Genomic DNA, 13,551 nt, shown 5'->3' on the forward strand with positions numbered 1-13,551 from the left:
CAGTTTATCTGACTCGAAAAGGTTAAAAGCATTGACGGTAATTTAGAGACATTGAATCTTTCACTGTAGGTAGAAGGTCTGAATGCAATTTGGAAGGTGGCAGATACTACAAAGGTTTTTTTTTTTTTTTTTTAAAAGAGAGAGAGAAAGAGAGAGAGAATTTTTTAATATCTATTTTTTAGTTTTTGGCGGACATAACATCTTTATTTGTATGTGGTGCTGAGGATCGAACCCGGGCCCCACACATGCCAGGCAAGCGCGCTACCGCTTGAGCCACATCTCCAGCCCTGTTTGGTTTGTTTTTAACAGAATATTTTCTGATTGATTAACAAATTCTGATAACCTGCTACATGCAGCAATGATATACTATTAAAATGTCTTCAACCTTGGCTTGTGGCAATAGTGTAAGCAGATAAACATAGAGGTAAGAAAATAAGTGTTATGATTTAGATATGAGGTATCTCCTAAAAGTTCATGTGTGAGCCAATGAAAGAAACTTTAGAGGTGAATGATTGATTGTGTTAGGAGGATCTTAACCTAATTAGTGCATTAATACCCTGATAGGGATTAACTGGGTAGTAACTGTGAGCAGATAGGACTAGAGGATGTAGGTCAATGAGGGAGTGCCTATTGGGTATATTTTTGTCCTTGTTGAGCAGAGCTCTCTCTCTACTTCCTGGTAGCCATGTCTTGAGCCTGTTACTTCCACCTTACTCTTCCATAAGGATGTCCTGCCTTACCTCAGGCCCTGAGGAATGGAGTCAGCCATCTATGGACTGAGACCTCTGAAACTGTGAGCCCTAAAATAAACCTTTTCTCTTCTAAAATTGTTCTTGTCAGGTTTTTTGCTATAGCAGCAAAAAAAAAAAAAAAAAAAAAAGACAACCCACCACCACCACTACCACCAACAACAAAAAAACCAAACTGACTAGTTTCAATTAGTAGCTGAATATGCTGTATGAGATATGTTTTGAAAATAGGACATTTTAAAATTATAAATTGATATTCTGGTTGGTGATCCTATGTACTTAAAGTTATTTTTTAAAGTTATACTTAAATTTCAAACAGATTTACCAGTCATCAGATCGAGTGCCTTCTTCAAAATGGATGTTTCCCACAGTCTCCAACTCAATTAGCAAAAATGGGATCAATAAGCCATGACTTTTCTTTTTTTGTTTTACTTCAATTCGATAAATTGCCTCAATTCTATTAAAGAAAAATAGATATATCAACTATTGGAATAATCTAAAAATCACGACACTAAAATTCACAATAGCTTTTTAAAAAATGTTAAAATATACATTTCCCCCTTTAAAAGTATTTTTGTGGTTTTGTTTTATTTTTAGTGTGTTATAGTTATACATAATGGTGGGGTTCATTTTGGCATATTCTTATATGCAAATAACATAGTTTAATTCCATTTCAATCCCTAGTACTACTCCTTCCCTACCTTCCTCTCACCTCCTGATCCCCTTCCTCTACTGTATAGATCTTCCTTCTATTTATTTATTATTTTTAATGGATACATTAAATTTATATATACAATTGGGATGCATTGTGATATATTCATACATCACCTAGCATAATTTGGTCAGCTTCATTCTCCAGTTCTTCTTCTTTCTTTCCCTCCCTCTCTCCCCCGTGGTTCCCACTTCTATTCTACTGATATCCCTTTTGTTTTAGTGACGTCCCATTTTACTCTATTCATTTTCTCTTCGGCTTCACATATGAGAGAAAACCTGTTGTTAACTCTCATATTTAACTTGTTAAATAAAGTCCAGGATATTCTATTTTGGGCAATTAAAATCACCTTGAAATTTATGAGCCTCAGAACAATAATTCCAGGGTGAAAAGACTGTCCTGGCTCTAATACTCCAGCTCTCAGATCTTAGACAAGTCATTTAGCCTTTTTTATGCCTCAGTTGGATAGCAATGTTGATAGTACCTATATATTAAAAGGCTGTTTTGAGGATTATATGTAGAACTCTCAGTAAGAGATTCTAACATGCTGCCATTAAAATTATTATAGGGCAAACTCACTTAATATACTTACTACCTTAGCAAATAAAAATTATAAAAAGTAAGAACTATGAACTAAATAAGGACTATATATGTTCTTTTGCTGGGTCTCATCTATTTGGTGAATTTTTGCACAAGTAATGCTTTATTGCTTTTAGTTTGGAGCCCCAAGAGCAACATCACACAGTCATTCAGAGAAAGCTCGTTTTTTCTAATTAAAAGCTGCAAAACAGTGTATGCCAGCTGTGAACCAATAATGCTTATATATACAAGGAATGGGAACTAAGAACACATTTCATATTTTACTTCATCTATAATTCTTTCCCATCCTGAATAAGGGAACTGAGCTCAATTCATAGGCCCAAACATTCTTATTCTCATGTTTCAAATCTGAACTAGACAATTCATTAAACATACTCATCTAGTTTTTTGTTCCAGAATGTTACCCTTTCAGTCAAGGCATTTAGTTTGGTCAGTATCTTCTGATGAAGAGTTGGGTCTTCTGTGACAGTTTCATGATTTTTTGGCTTTTCAACCTCAGTTAATTTATTGTTATTGAATCTATCACTGTGCCCTTTGCCAGATCCTTTGAGTTCAGCCAGTTCCCGTTCCAACTGTTGGAAAAAAAAATGCCAGAGAGCAAAATAAAGATAAAACATGGCAAAGGCAAAGTCTGAATTCAGATTAATTTTCTAGTGAGATATAGCAAGCAGTCAACTTAAATTAACAACAATGAAATCTAGGTAATAAATAAGCCAAGCTTCATATACGAATGTCAAACACATGATTTCAACTTTGATGCAAGTTTGGTCAGCTAATTTCTCTTGAACAAATGTTGACTTTAGATACTTGAAATAGGACAACTCTCAATTGAAAGAAATAGATTGTGAAATATTATTGAATTTTCTTATGCTAAAGACAAAGTAAGAATAAAAATAAATGATGGTTTTGTTATAAATAAAAAATTAAATTTCAAATAATATAATTTTTAACATGTCTCCTTTTCAATTTTCAATATTTTTCCAATTATGGGCTCTGGAAGAAAGGTTAACCCAAAAAAAATCCAAAGTTTGTACACAGCAGTACACCATTTTCCTTTTGCATCAGTCCCCTTATGGCTCAAAACAGCAATGGTCTTTTTTTTTTTTTTCAGATTTTGATATATTGTAGCTTTAGTTCATAATGAATTTTTTGCATTAACTTGGATATGTAAAAACATTGTACTAAATATTATTTATATTGATTACTTAGGCTTTGAGCACTCTCAAAATTTTGGGCCCAAGGCAAGAGCTTCATTTAACTCACTCTAATTCCAACCTCATAGGATTTCAGGATAAATTGTACTGTACATAAAATAAAAAATTTATTCATTATGTATATTTCTTTTCTAAAACAGCTATATCTACCTATTGAAAACAAATTAGGCATATTTATAGAAGTGTCAATAATCTACATAATCAATAGCTATTGTTTTTTACATTTGAAGATTTTACTTAATACAAGTGAAGCACTGTTAATCTGAAAATTAATCTCAAAACACTATAAAATCTTAAACTTTTTGGCACATTTTAGATTTTAGATTTTCAGAGTAGAGATGTTCAGTAAAGCCTGTGCAAATATTCCAAATCTAAAACACTTTGATCCTGAGCATTTGGATAGGGGATATTCTACATTGTATGTGCATTTACATAAGGAAATGGAAAATATGACTTTCATACATTGTTTTTCTGTGCTTTTTATTCAAATAATTTAAATTTTTATTAATGGTTTACTTTAAGAATATTTTTCTGATTATAAAAATTAAAACCTGCTCATTTAGAAAAAATATTAACTATTTCAAATCCTTTAATGGCTACATATTACTCTATCTTAAGAGTAACTTTTTTTCTCTTGTTAAACAGTCATGCAGATTCCAAGTTTTTGTTGTTATTAATAGCATAGTGATGAATAACCTCAGAATAGAGTGCTAGCAGTAGATTTACTAAGCCAAAGGCTGTGAGTATTCTTAGGCTGTTAATACATGTGACCTAAGTTACGTTCTCTTTGATGGTGTATTGTGTATCATGTTCACCTTCACCAGCCTGCATTCTGTCATGTACTTATGCTTTGATAGTTTTATAGGTAAAAATGTTTCTTGATATCTTAATTAGCACTTGGAAATTAATGACTGAACTCTTCTTTCAAGTGTTTATAAAGTCTTTTTAAAATTTCTTCTCTTAAGTGCTATTTTATGTATTTTGCTCAGTTTTTATATTTGGATATTTACTTTCCATCTTGTTTCACTTATGAGTACTTTTTTACTAAGGATAAAATCCCTTTGTCCATCATGTTTGTTGAAAATATTTTTTCAGATTATCATTTGCTGTTTAATTAAAATGCTTTTAAGTACAAAAATCATTTTACTTTGTTATAACTAATCTCCGTTTTGTTTCACTGTGATTTCTAGTATTCCTTTTTGGTAGGCTGAAGTGAGCTAAAGACTTTATATATTTATTCTTGAATTTTTTCATGTTTTCATTTTTTTACATTTAATCACCCCTGCCTCATTTACCTTTGGTAAAATAATACTAAGAACACAGCTCCCCTACTTCCACATAGCTTGATTATTTTTCTAATGCCATTTGTTGAACAATCTGTTATTTCTTTATACTTTTAAAATGTTCAATAAATTTTTATATATACAAGGGGGTTTTGAGGGAAATAATCCTTAATTTGGGGGATCCAGCTTAAAAAAGGAAATCCAACTTATTCTAGATAAAAGCCACCCATAATTTACTATTAAAGTATGGCTTGATTTAAAGTTTCCACTGTGTTGTATGGCTTAAAAGTATTCATAAAGGAATACCTTAGCACAAAAAAATAAGAAAATGAATTTTGAGCACAGCCTGCTGGTGTCTAAGAGAAATGCGGCTGAAATAAGTCTAAGGGTTCTCTATATCTCCAACTCATATTGAATCACATAGCTTTTTAAAAATTTCATCACTATGTAAGTCTATATCTTTTTTTTTTTAAATTTTTTATTGTTGGCTGTTCAAAACATTACATAGTTCTTGATATATCATATTTCACAATTTGATTCAAGTGGGTTATGAGCTCCCATTTTTACCCCATATACAGATTGCAGAATCACATCAGTTACACATCCATTGATTTACATATTGCCATACTAGTGTCTGTTGTATTCTGCTGCCTTTCCTATCCTCTACTATCCCCCCTCCCCTCCCCTCCCCTCCCCTCCCCTCTTCTCTCTCTGCCCCCTCTACTGACATTCGTTTGTCCCCCTTATATTATTTTTCCCCTTCCCCTCACTTCCTCTTGTATGTACTTTTGTATAACTCTGAGGGTCTCCTTCCATTTCCATGCATTTTCCCTTCTCTGTCCCTTTCCCTCCCACCTCTCATCCCTGTTTAATGTTAATCTTCTTCTCATGCTCTTCGACCCTACTGTGTTCTTAGTTACTCTCCTTATATCAAAGAAGACATTTGGCATTTGTTTTTTAGGGATTGGCTAGCTTCACTTAGCATAATCTGCTCTAATGCCATCCATTTCCCTGTAAATTCTATGATTTTGTCATTTTTTAATGCAGAGTAATACTCCATTGTGTATAAATGCCACATTTTTTTTATCCATTCATCCATTGAAGGGCATCTAGGTTGGTTCCACAGTCTAGCTATTGTGAATTGTGCTGCTATGAACATCGATGTAGCAGTGTCCCTGTAGCATGCTCTTTTTAGGTCTTTAGGGAATAGACCGAGAAGGGGAATAGCTGGGTCAAATGGTGGCTCCATTCCCAGCTTTCCAAGAAATCTCCATACTGCTTTCCAAATTGGCTGCACCAATTTGCAGTCCCACCAGCAATGTACAAGTGTACCCTTTTCCCCACATCCTCGCCAGCACTTGTTGTTGTTTGACTTCATAATGGCTGCCAATCTAACTGGAGTGAGATGGTATCTTAGGGTGGTTTTGATTTGCATTTCTCTGACTGCTAGAGATGGTGAGCATTTTTTCATGTACTTGTTGATTGATTGTATGTCCTCCTCTGAGAAGTGTCTGTTCAGGTCCTTGGCCCATTTGTTGATTGGGTTGTTTGTTCTCTTATTGTCTAATTTTTTGAGTTCTTTGTATACTCTGGATATTAGGGCTCTATCTGAAGTGTGAGGAGTAAAGATTTGTTCCCAGGATGTAGGCTCTCTATTTACCTCTCTTATTGTATCTTTTGCTGAGAAAAAACTTTTTAGTTTGAGTAAGTCCCATTTGTTGATTCTAGTTATTAACTTTTGTGCTATGGGTGTCCTATTGAGGAATTTGGAGCCCGACCCCACAGTATGTAGATCGTAGCCAACTTTTTCTTCTATCAGACGGCGTGTCTCTGATTTGATATCAAGCTCCTTGATCCATTTTGAATTAACGTTTGTGCATGGCGAGAGAAAGGGATTCAGTTTCATTTTGTTGCATATGGATTTCCAGTTTTCCCAGCACCATTTGTTGAAGATGCTATCCTTCCTCCATTGCATGCTTTTAGCCCCTTTATCAAATATAAGGTAGTTGTAGTTTTGTGGATTGGTTTCTGTGTCCTCTATTCTGTACCATTGGTCCACCCGCCTGTTTTGGTACCAGTACCATGCTGTTTTTGTTACTATTGCTCTGTAGTATAGTTTGAAGTCTGGTATCGCTATACCGCCTGACTCACACTTCCTGCTTAGCATTGTTTTTGCTATTCTGGGTCTTTTGTTTTTCCATATGAATTTCATGATTGCTTTCTCTATTTCTACAAGAAATGCCATTGGGATTTTGATTGGCATTGCATTAAACCTATAGAGAACTTTTGGTAATATCACCATTTTGATGATGTTAGTTCTGCCTATCCATGAACAGGGTATATTTTTCCATCTTCTAAGATCTTCTTCTATTTCTCTCTTTAGGGTTCTGTAGTTTTCATTGTATAAGTCTTTCACCTCTTTTGTTAGGTTGATTCCCAAGTATTTTATTTTTTTTGAAGATATTGTGAATGGAGTGGTTGTCCTCATTTCCATTTCAGAGGATTTGTCGCTGATATACAGGAATGCCTTTGATTTATGCGTGTTGATTTTATATCCTGCCACTTTGCTGAATTCATTTATTAGCTCTAATAGTTTCTTTGTAGACCCTTTTGGGTCTGCTAGGTATAGAATCATGTCATCTGCAAATAGTGATAATTTAAGTTCTTCTTTTCCTATTTTGATGCCTTTAATTTCTTTCGTCTGTCTAATTGCTCTGGCCAGTGTTTCGAGAACTATGTTGAACAGAAGTGGTGAGAGAGGGCATCCCTGTCTTGTTCCAGATTTTAGAGGGAATGCCTTCAATTTTTCTCCATTCAGAATGATGCTAGCCTGAGGCTTAGCATAGATTGCTTTTACAATATTGAGGTATGTTCCTGTTATCCCTAGTTTTTCTAGAGTTTTGAACATAAAGGGATGCTGTACTTTGTCAAATGCTTTTTCCGCATCTATTGAGATGATCATATGATTCTTATTTTTAAGTCTATTGATGTGGTGAATAACATTTATTGATTTCCGTATATTGAACCAGCCTTGCATCCCAGGGATGAATCCTACTTGATCATGGTGCACAATTTTTTTGATAAGTTTTTGTATCCGAGTGGCCAGAATTTTATTGAGGATTTTTGCATCTAGGTTCATTAGAGATATTGGTCTGTAGTTTTCTTTCTTTGAAGTGTCTTTGTCTGGTTTAGGTATCAGGGTGATGTTGGCCTCGTAGAATGAATTTGGAAGTTCTCCCTCTTTTTCTATTTCCCGAAGTAGCTTGAAAAGTATTGGTATTAGTTCCTCTTTAAAGGTTTTGTAAAACTCTGCTGTATACCCATCTGGTCCTGGGCTTTTCTTAGTTGGTAGTCTTTTGATGGTTTCTTCTATTTCCTCAATTGATATTGGTCTGTTTAGGGTGTCTATATCCTCCTGACTCAATCTGGGCAGATCATATGACTTAAGAAATTTATCTATGCCTTCACTATCTTCTAATTTATTGGAGTATAAGGATTCAAAATAATTTTTGATTATCTTCTGTATTTCTGAAGTGTCTGTTGTGATATTGCCTCTTTCATCCCGTATATTAGTAATTTGAGTTCTCTCTCTTCTTCTCTTCACTAGCATGGCTAAGGGTCTGTCGATTTTGTTTATTTTTTCAAAGAACCAACTTTTAGTTTTGTCAATTTTTTCAATTGTTTCTTTTGTTTCGATTTCATTAATTTCAGCTCTGATTTTAATTATTTCTTGCCTTCTACTTCTTTTGCTGTTGTTTTGCTCTTCTTTTTCTAGGATTTTGAGATGAAGTATGAGATCATTTATTTGTTGGTTTTTTCTTTTTTTAAGGAATGAACTCCAAGCAATGAATTTTCCTCTTAGAACTGCTTTCAATGTGTCCCATAGATTCCGATATGTTGTGTCTGTGTTTTCATTAATCTCTAAGAATTTTTTAATTTCTTCCTTGATGTCTTCTATAACCCATTGATCATTCAGTAACCTATTGTTCATTCTCCAAGTGATGTATTCTTTTCCCTTCCTTCTTTTATCGTTGATTTTCAGTTCCATTCCATTATGATCAGATAGGATGCATGGTATTATCTCTACTCCTTTATATTGTCTAAGAGTTTCCCTGTGACATAATATATGATCTATTTTTGAGAAGGATCCATGTGCTGCTGAGAAAAAAGTGTAACTGCTTGATGTTGGGTGGTATATTCTATATATGTCAATTAAGTCTAGGTTATTAATTGTGTTATTGAGTTCTATAGTTTCCTTATTCAACTTTTGTTTGGAAGATCTGTCCAGTGGTGATAGAGGTGTGTTGAAGTCTCCCATGATTATTGTATGGTGGTCTATTAGACTCTTGAACTTGAGAAGAGTTTGTTTGATGAACATAGCTGCACCATTGTTTGGGGCATATATATTTATGATTGTTATGTCTTGTTGGTGTATGGTTCCCTTGAGGAGTATGTAGTGTCCCTCTTTATCCCTTTTGATTAACTTTGGCTTGAAATCTATTTTATTTGATATGAGTATGGATACTCCTGCTTGTTTCCGAAGTCCATATGAGTGATATGATTTTTCCCAACCTTTCACCTTCAGCCTATGTATGTCTTTTCCTATCAAATGCGTCTCCTGTAGGCAGCATATTGTTGGGTCTTGTTTTGTGATCCATTCTACTAGCCTGTGTCTCTTGATTGGTGAGTTTAAGCCATTAACATTTAGGGTTATTATTGAGATATGGGTTGTTCTTCCAGCCATATTTGTTTATTTATGTTACTAAACATGGTTTGTTTTCCTCTTTGATTATTTTCCCCCCTTTAGTGTCCTACCTCCCACTGTTGGTTTTCATTGTTATTTTCCATTTCCTCTTCCTGTAATGTTTTGCCAAGGATGTTTTGAAGAGATGGTTTTCTAGCTGCAAATTCTTTTAACTTTTGTTTATCGTGGAAGGTTTTAATTTCATCTTCCATCCTGAAGCTTAATTTCGCTGGAAACACAATTCTTGGTTGGAACCCATTTTCTTTCAGTGTTTGAAATATGTTATTCCAGGATCTTCTAGCTTTCAGAGTCTGTGTTGAAAGATCAGCTGTTATCCTGATTGGCTTACCCCTAAATGTGATCTGCTTCCTTTCTCTTGTAGCTTTTAAAATTCTCTCCTTATTCTGTATGTTGGGCATCTTCATTATAATGTGTCTAGGTGTGGGTCTCTTATGATTTTGCACATTCGGCGTCCTGTAGGCTTCTAGGATTTGGGGTTCTGTCTCATTCTTCAAGTCTGGGAAGTTTTCTCGTATTATTTCATTGAATAGATTGCTCATTCCTTTGGTTTGAAACTCTGTCCCTTCCTGTATCCCAATGACTCTTAAATTTGGTCTCTTCATGTTATCCAATATTTCTTGGATGTTCTGCTCGTGGTTTCCTAACAGTCTTGCTGAGCTGTCTATGTTCTTTTCAAGTTGAAATACTTTATCTTCATTGTCTGATGTTCTGTCTTCTAAGTGTCCTACTCTGCTGGTAGTATTCTCAATTGAGTTTTTAAGTTGGCTTATTGCTTCCTGCATTTCTAGGATTTCTGTTTGTTTGTTTTTTATAACCTCTATTTCCCTGTATAGTTGATCTTTTGCTTCTTGGATTTGTTTATGTAATTCATTGTTGAAGTGATCTTTCATTGTCTGATTTTGCTGTCTGATGTCTTCCTTGAGACTCCAGATCATCTGAAGCATGTATATCCTGAATTCTTTATCTGACATTCCACCTGCAATGCTTGTGGTCCTTTCTTTCCTTGTCTCTTCATACTGTTCGCGTTCCTTTCTACTTGGTGAAACTGTTGTGCTATTGAATTTTCCCCCTATATATTTATATTGGTCTTGTATAGTTGCAAAGTCTCCCTCGCAGGCGCGGGCGGCGGCTCTGTCCCTCTGCGGGCCGCTAGGCTTGTTCTGTCGGTGGTCACAGTTCTGTCTACTTTGCAGGCGCAGGCAGCGGCACTGCCCCTCTGCAGGCCTCTGGGGCTGTACTGCCAGTGGGTCGCAGGTCCGCCTACCTTGCAGGCGCGGGGGGGGGGCGGCTCTACCCTTCCTCAGGCCACTGGGCCTGTTCTGTCTCTCGGTTGCAGGTCTGGCCTGTTCTGATGGTGGTCACAGTTCCGTCTACCTTGCAGGCACGGGGGGGAGGGGGCGGCTCTGCCTCTCAGCAGGCCGCTGCTCCTCTTCTGCCGGTGGGTCGCAGGCCCGCCTACCTTGCAGGAGTGATTGGAAGCTCTGCCACTCCGTGGGCCACTGGGCCTTTTCTGTCAGTGGTTACAGTTCCGCCTACCTGACAGGCGCGGGGGGTGTGGGGCGGCTCTGCCCCTCAGCAGGCCGCTGGGCCTGCTCTGTGCGTGGTCACAGTTCCCTCTACTTTGCCGGCACAGGGGGAGGGGGCGGCTCAGCCTCTCAGCAGGCCGCTGCTCCTCTTCTGCCGGTGGGTCGCAGGCCCGCCTACCTTGCAGGAGTGATTGGAAGCTCTGTCCCGCCGCGGGCCACTGGGCCTTTTCTGTCGGTGGTCACCGTTCCACCTACCTGGGAGGCGCGGGGGGTGGGGGGCGGCTCTGCCCCTCAGCAGGCCGCTGGGCCTGCTCTGTGCGTGGTCACAGTTCCCTCTACCTTGCCGGTGCAGAGGGAGGGGGCGGCTCTGCCTCTCAGCAGGCCGCTGCTCCTCTTTTGCCGGTGGGTCGCAGGCCCGCCTACCTTGCAGGAGTGATTGGAAGCTCTGTCCCACCGCAGGCCACTGGGCCTTTTCTGTCGGTGGTCACCTGGCAGGCGCGGGGGGTGGGGGGCGGCTCTGCCCCTCAGCAGGCCGCTGGGCCTGCTCTGTGCGTGGTCACAGTTCCCTCTACCTTGCTGGTGCAGGGGGAGGGGGCGGCTCTGCCTCTCAGCAGGCCGCTGCTCCTCTTCTGCTGGTGGGTCGCAGGCCCGCCTACCTTGCAGGAGTCCTATATCTTTTTTGAATTGCAGATTTCTAGAAACAGAATTCAGCTTAGTTAATGTCTGGAATCAAAACATTTTTAGGGCAAACTTGACTTGAAATTCAGCATTAACGTTTTATATACATATACGCATATATGTATATACACATATACAATTTTACTATCTTATCTGTCAGTTATCTTAAGATGTAGCTCCTGAAATTTTACATTATTAAGGCTTACATTTTTTTTCACAAAGCTGAATAATTTTATTCTTTCTTTTGGCAATTTCTGCAATTTGCATTTTCTATCATTCAGTTTTTCAAGGTCTTCATTAAGATGCCTCTGAACAGTTTTTATACGCATATTGTAATACATTATTTTTTTCATTGCTGTGGTCTAAAAGCAAGAAAGAGATCAGCAAAAACAAATTATAGGTAATTGTTCTATATAACAATTTGAAAGTTTTGTTAGCTTAATCACTAATAACAATGCAGCAATGACAACAGCTCACAGGGTTCTATATTTAAATTTAATATGCAGAATATAAAATTTCAAAGATTCTTTTTGTGGATAATATTTATGTGGGAGGCATATTCACCTTTATTTTCAGTATGACAACACACACACACAAAAATAAATTATAGATAGAATTAAATTTATAAGAGAATCATTTGAGTAATGGTACAGTACTATTAAAGAAAACATAGCAACATTATTCCTATCTGAATAACTTAGGGAAAAATAAAGAAATACAAAGGAATTAAAAGTAAATGTAATATTAATTCATTCTGTAAAATGCTAAGAAATTGAATTTAATTTCTTTTTTTCCATATCTATAAAAGGATGCTTTACATGAACTGGTTTTAGACTAAGCAAATGACTAAAATGTCAATCTAACCCAATCATTTTGAATTCCTTAATACTAGTGGATCATCCAGTTATTAATAAGCTAAACATGATAATTTAATTAAATCCATCATTATGAAACAGTGCTTGCGAGTTGTAGTAGCCGAAAAGAACCATCTGAGAAGAACATAAACCAACTACGTATTCTGTAAAAATGATTTTAACCTGGTTTAGTGTTTCTCTTTACCAAGAAATAATAGTGTTTTCTCTTTACCAAGAATAAATTGGAAGACTCACAGTTGTAGACGTGTATTTTCTCTGACTGAAGGCTCTTTTGTATGATTTTTTTTAGTACAGAGTATATAATCTAGTCCCAACAGAATTATTTGGAATAAAACACAGAATAGAAATAATATATGGTATGCTGAGAAGGCCAAAAGAATTTCCTTTCCATGTGCATAAGAAGTCTGCAACTGAAATCACTAAATTCCTTTGCTAAAAATAAGGCATTCATAACTTAGGACAGATGAAAAATGTTTTAGTATGATAATAAACTAATTTAAAAACCCCTGATTTAAGATGAACTTAATTTCTGAGGTACAACTGAATCAGAAGAAAAAAACTGTAACTTAAGAAGTAGCAAATGATGTTTTTTCTTTCCATGTATGGAGAGAATGGAAAATCCAATGCAAAATTCTTTGAGTAAGTAACAGCTAAAAAGAATTTATAATTAATTCTTAAGTCTAAAACAACAAAACAAACAAATAAAAAGATGGGGTGGAAGTAGTTTATTTTCCTGGAAAAAAACCCACAAGAGACAAAGTTAAATTTCAGATAAGCAGCAATGTTTTAATATCATACTTACTAGACATACTTATGATACTAAAACATTCATTATCATTTCTATGAAATTCAAATTTAACTTGAATACCCTCAAGTTAGAGAAAAAAAGATTCAAAATATTACACTTAGTTTGTTTAAAACAGTGTTTTTGATTAAGCAATATATTCACATGTATCAAAAACAAAAATATCAAAAGATATGAAGAAAACTATACTTCCCACACCTATGTCCCATTTCCAAGTTGCCTCATCTTTCATAGGTAATCACTTATTTTAGTTTCTAATGTATTTTTCACATTTCTTCTATTTTTTCCATTATTAAGAATGTACCCATGTCTTTATAAATTGTGATATTGTACTATTCCTAAAC

The 13,551-nt window shown here is 36.2% G+C and overlaps 1 protein-coding gene across 1 annotated transcript in view; it reads right to left on the reverse strand.

The window, feature by feature from the left end:
- Lrrc9 (leucine rich repeat containing 9) overlaps nucleotides 1–13,551 on the reverse strand; it is an 87,873-nt gene that overhangs the window by 57,696 nt on the left and 16,626 nt on the right. Inside the window, exons 7-9 of the mRNA XM_046461645.2 lie at nucleotides 11,734–11,889; nucleotides 2,437–2,633; nucleotides 1,075–1,206 (exon numbers count right to left, since the gene is read on the reverse strand). Coding sequence (XP_046317601.1) covers nucleotides 1,075–1,206; nucleotides 2,437–2,633; nucleotides 11,734–11,889 — 485 coding nt within the window. The remainder of the gene's footprint in view (nucleotides 1–1,074; nucleotides 1,207–2,436; nucleotides 2,634–11,733; nucleotides 11,890–13,551) is intronic.

Source organism: Marmota monax, unplaced genomic scaffold (assembly GCF_021218885.2).
Source record: "Marmota monax isolate L192 unplaced genomic scaffold, Marmota_monax_Labrador192_F-V1.1 WCK01_AAM20220418_F8-fsc00001, whole genome shotgun sequence".
NCBI lineage: Eukaryota > Metazoa > Chordata > Mammalia > Rodentia > Sciuridae > Marmota > Marmota monax.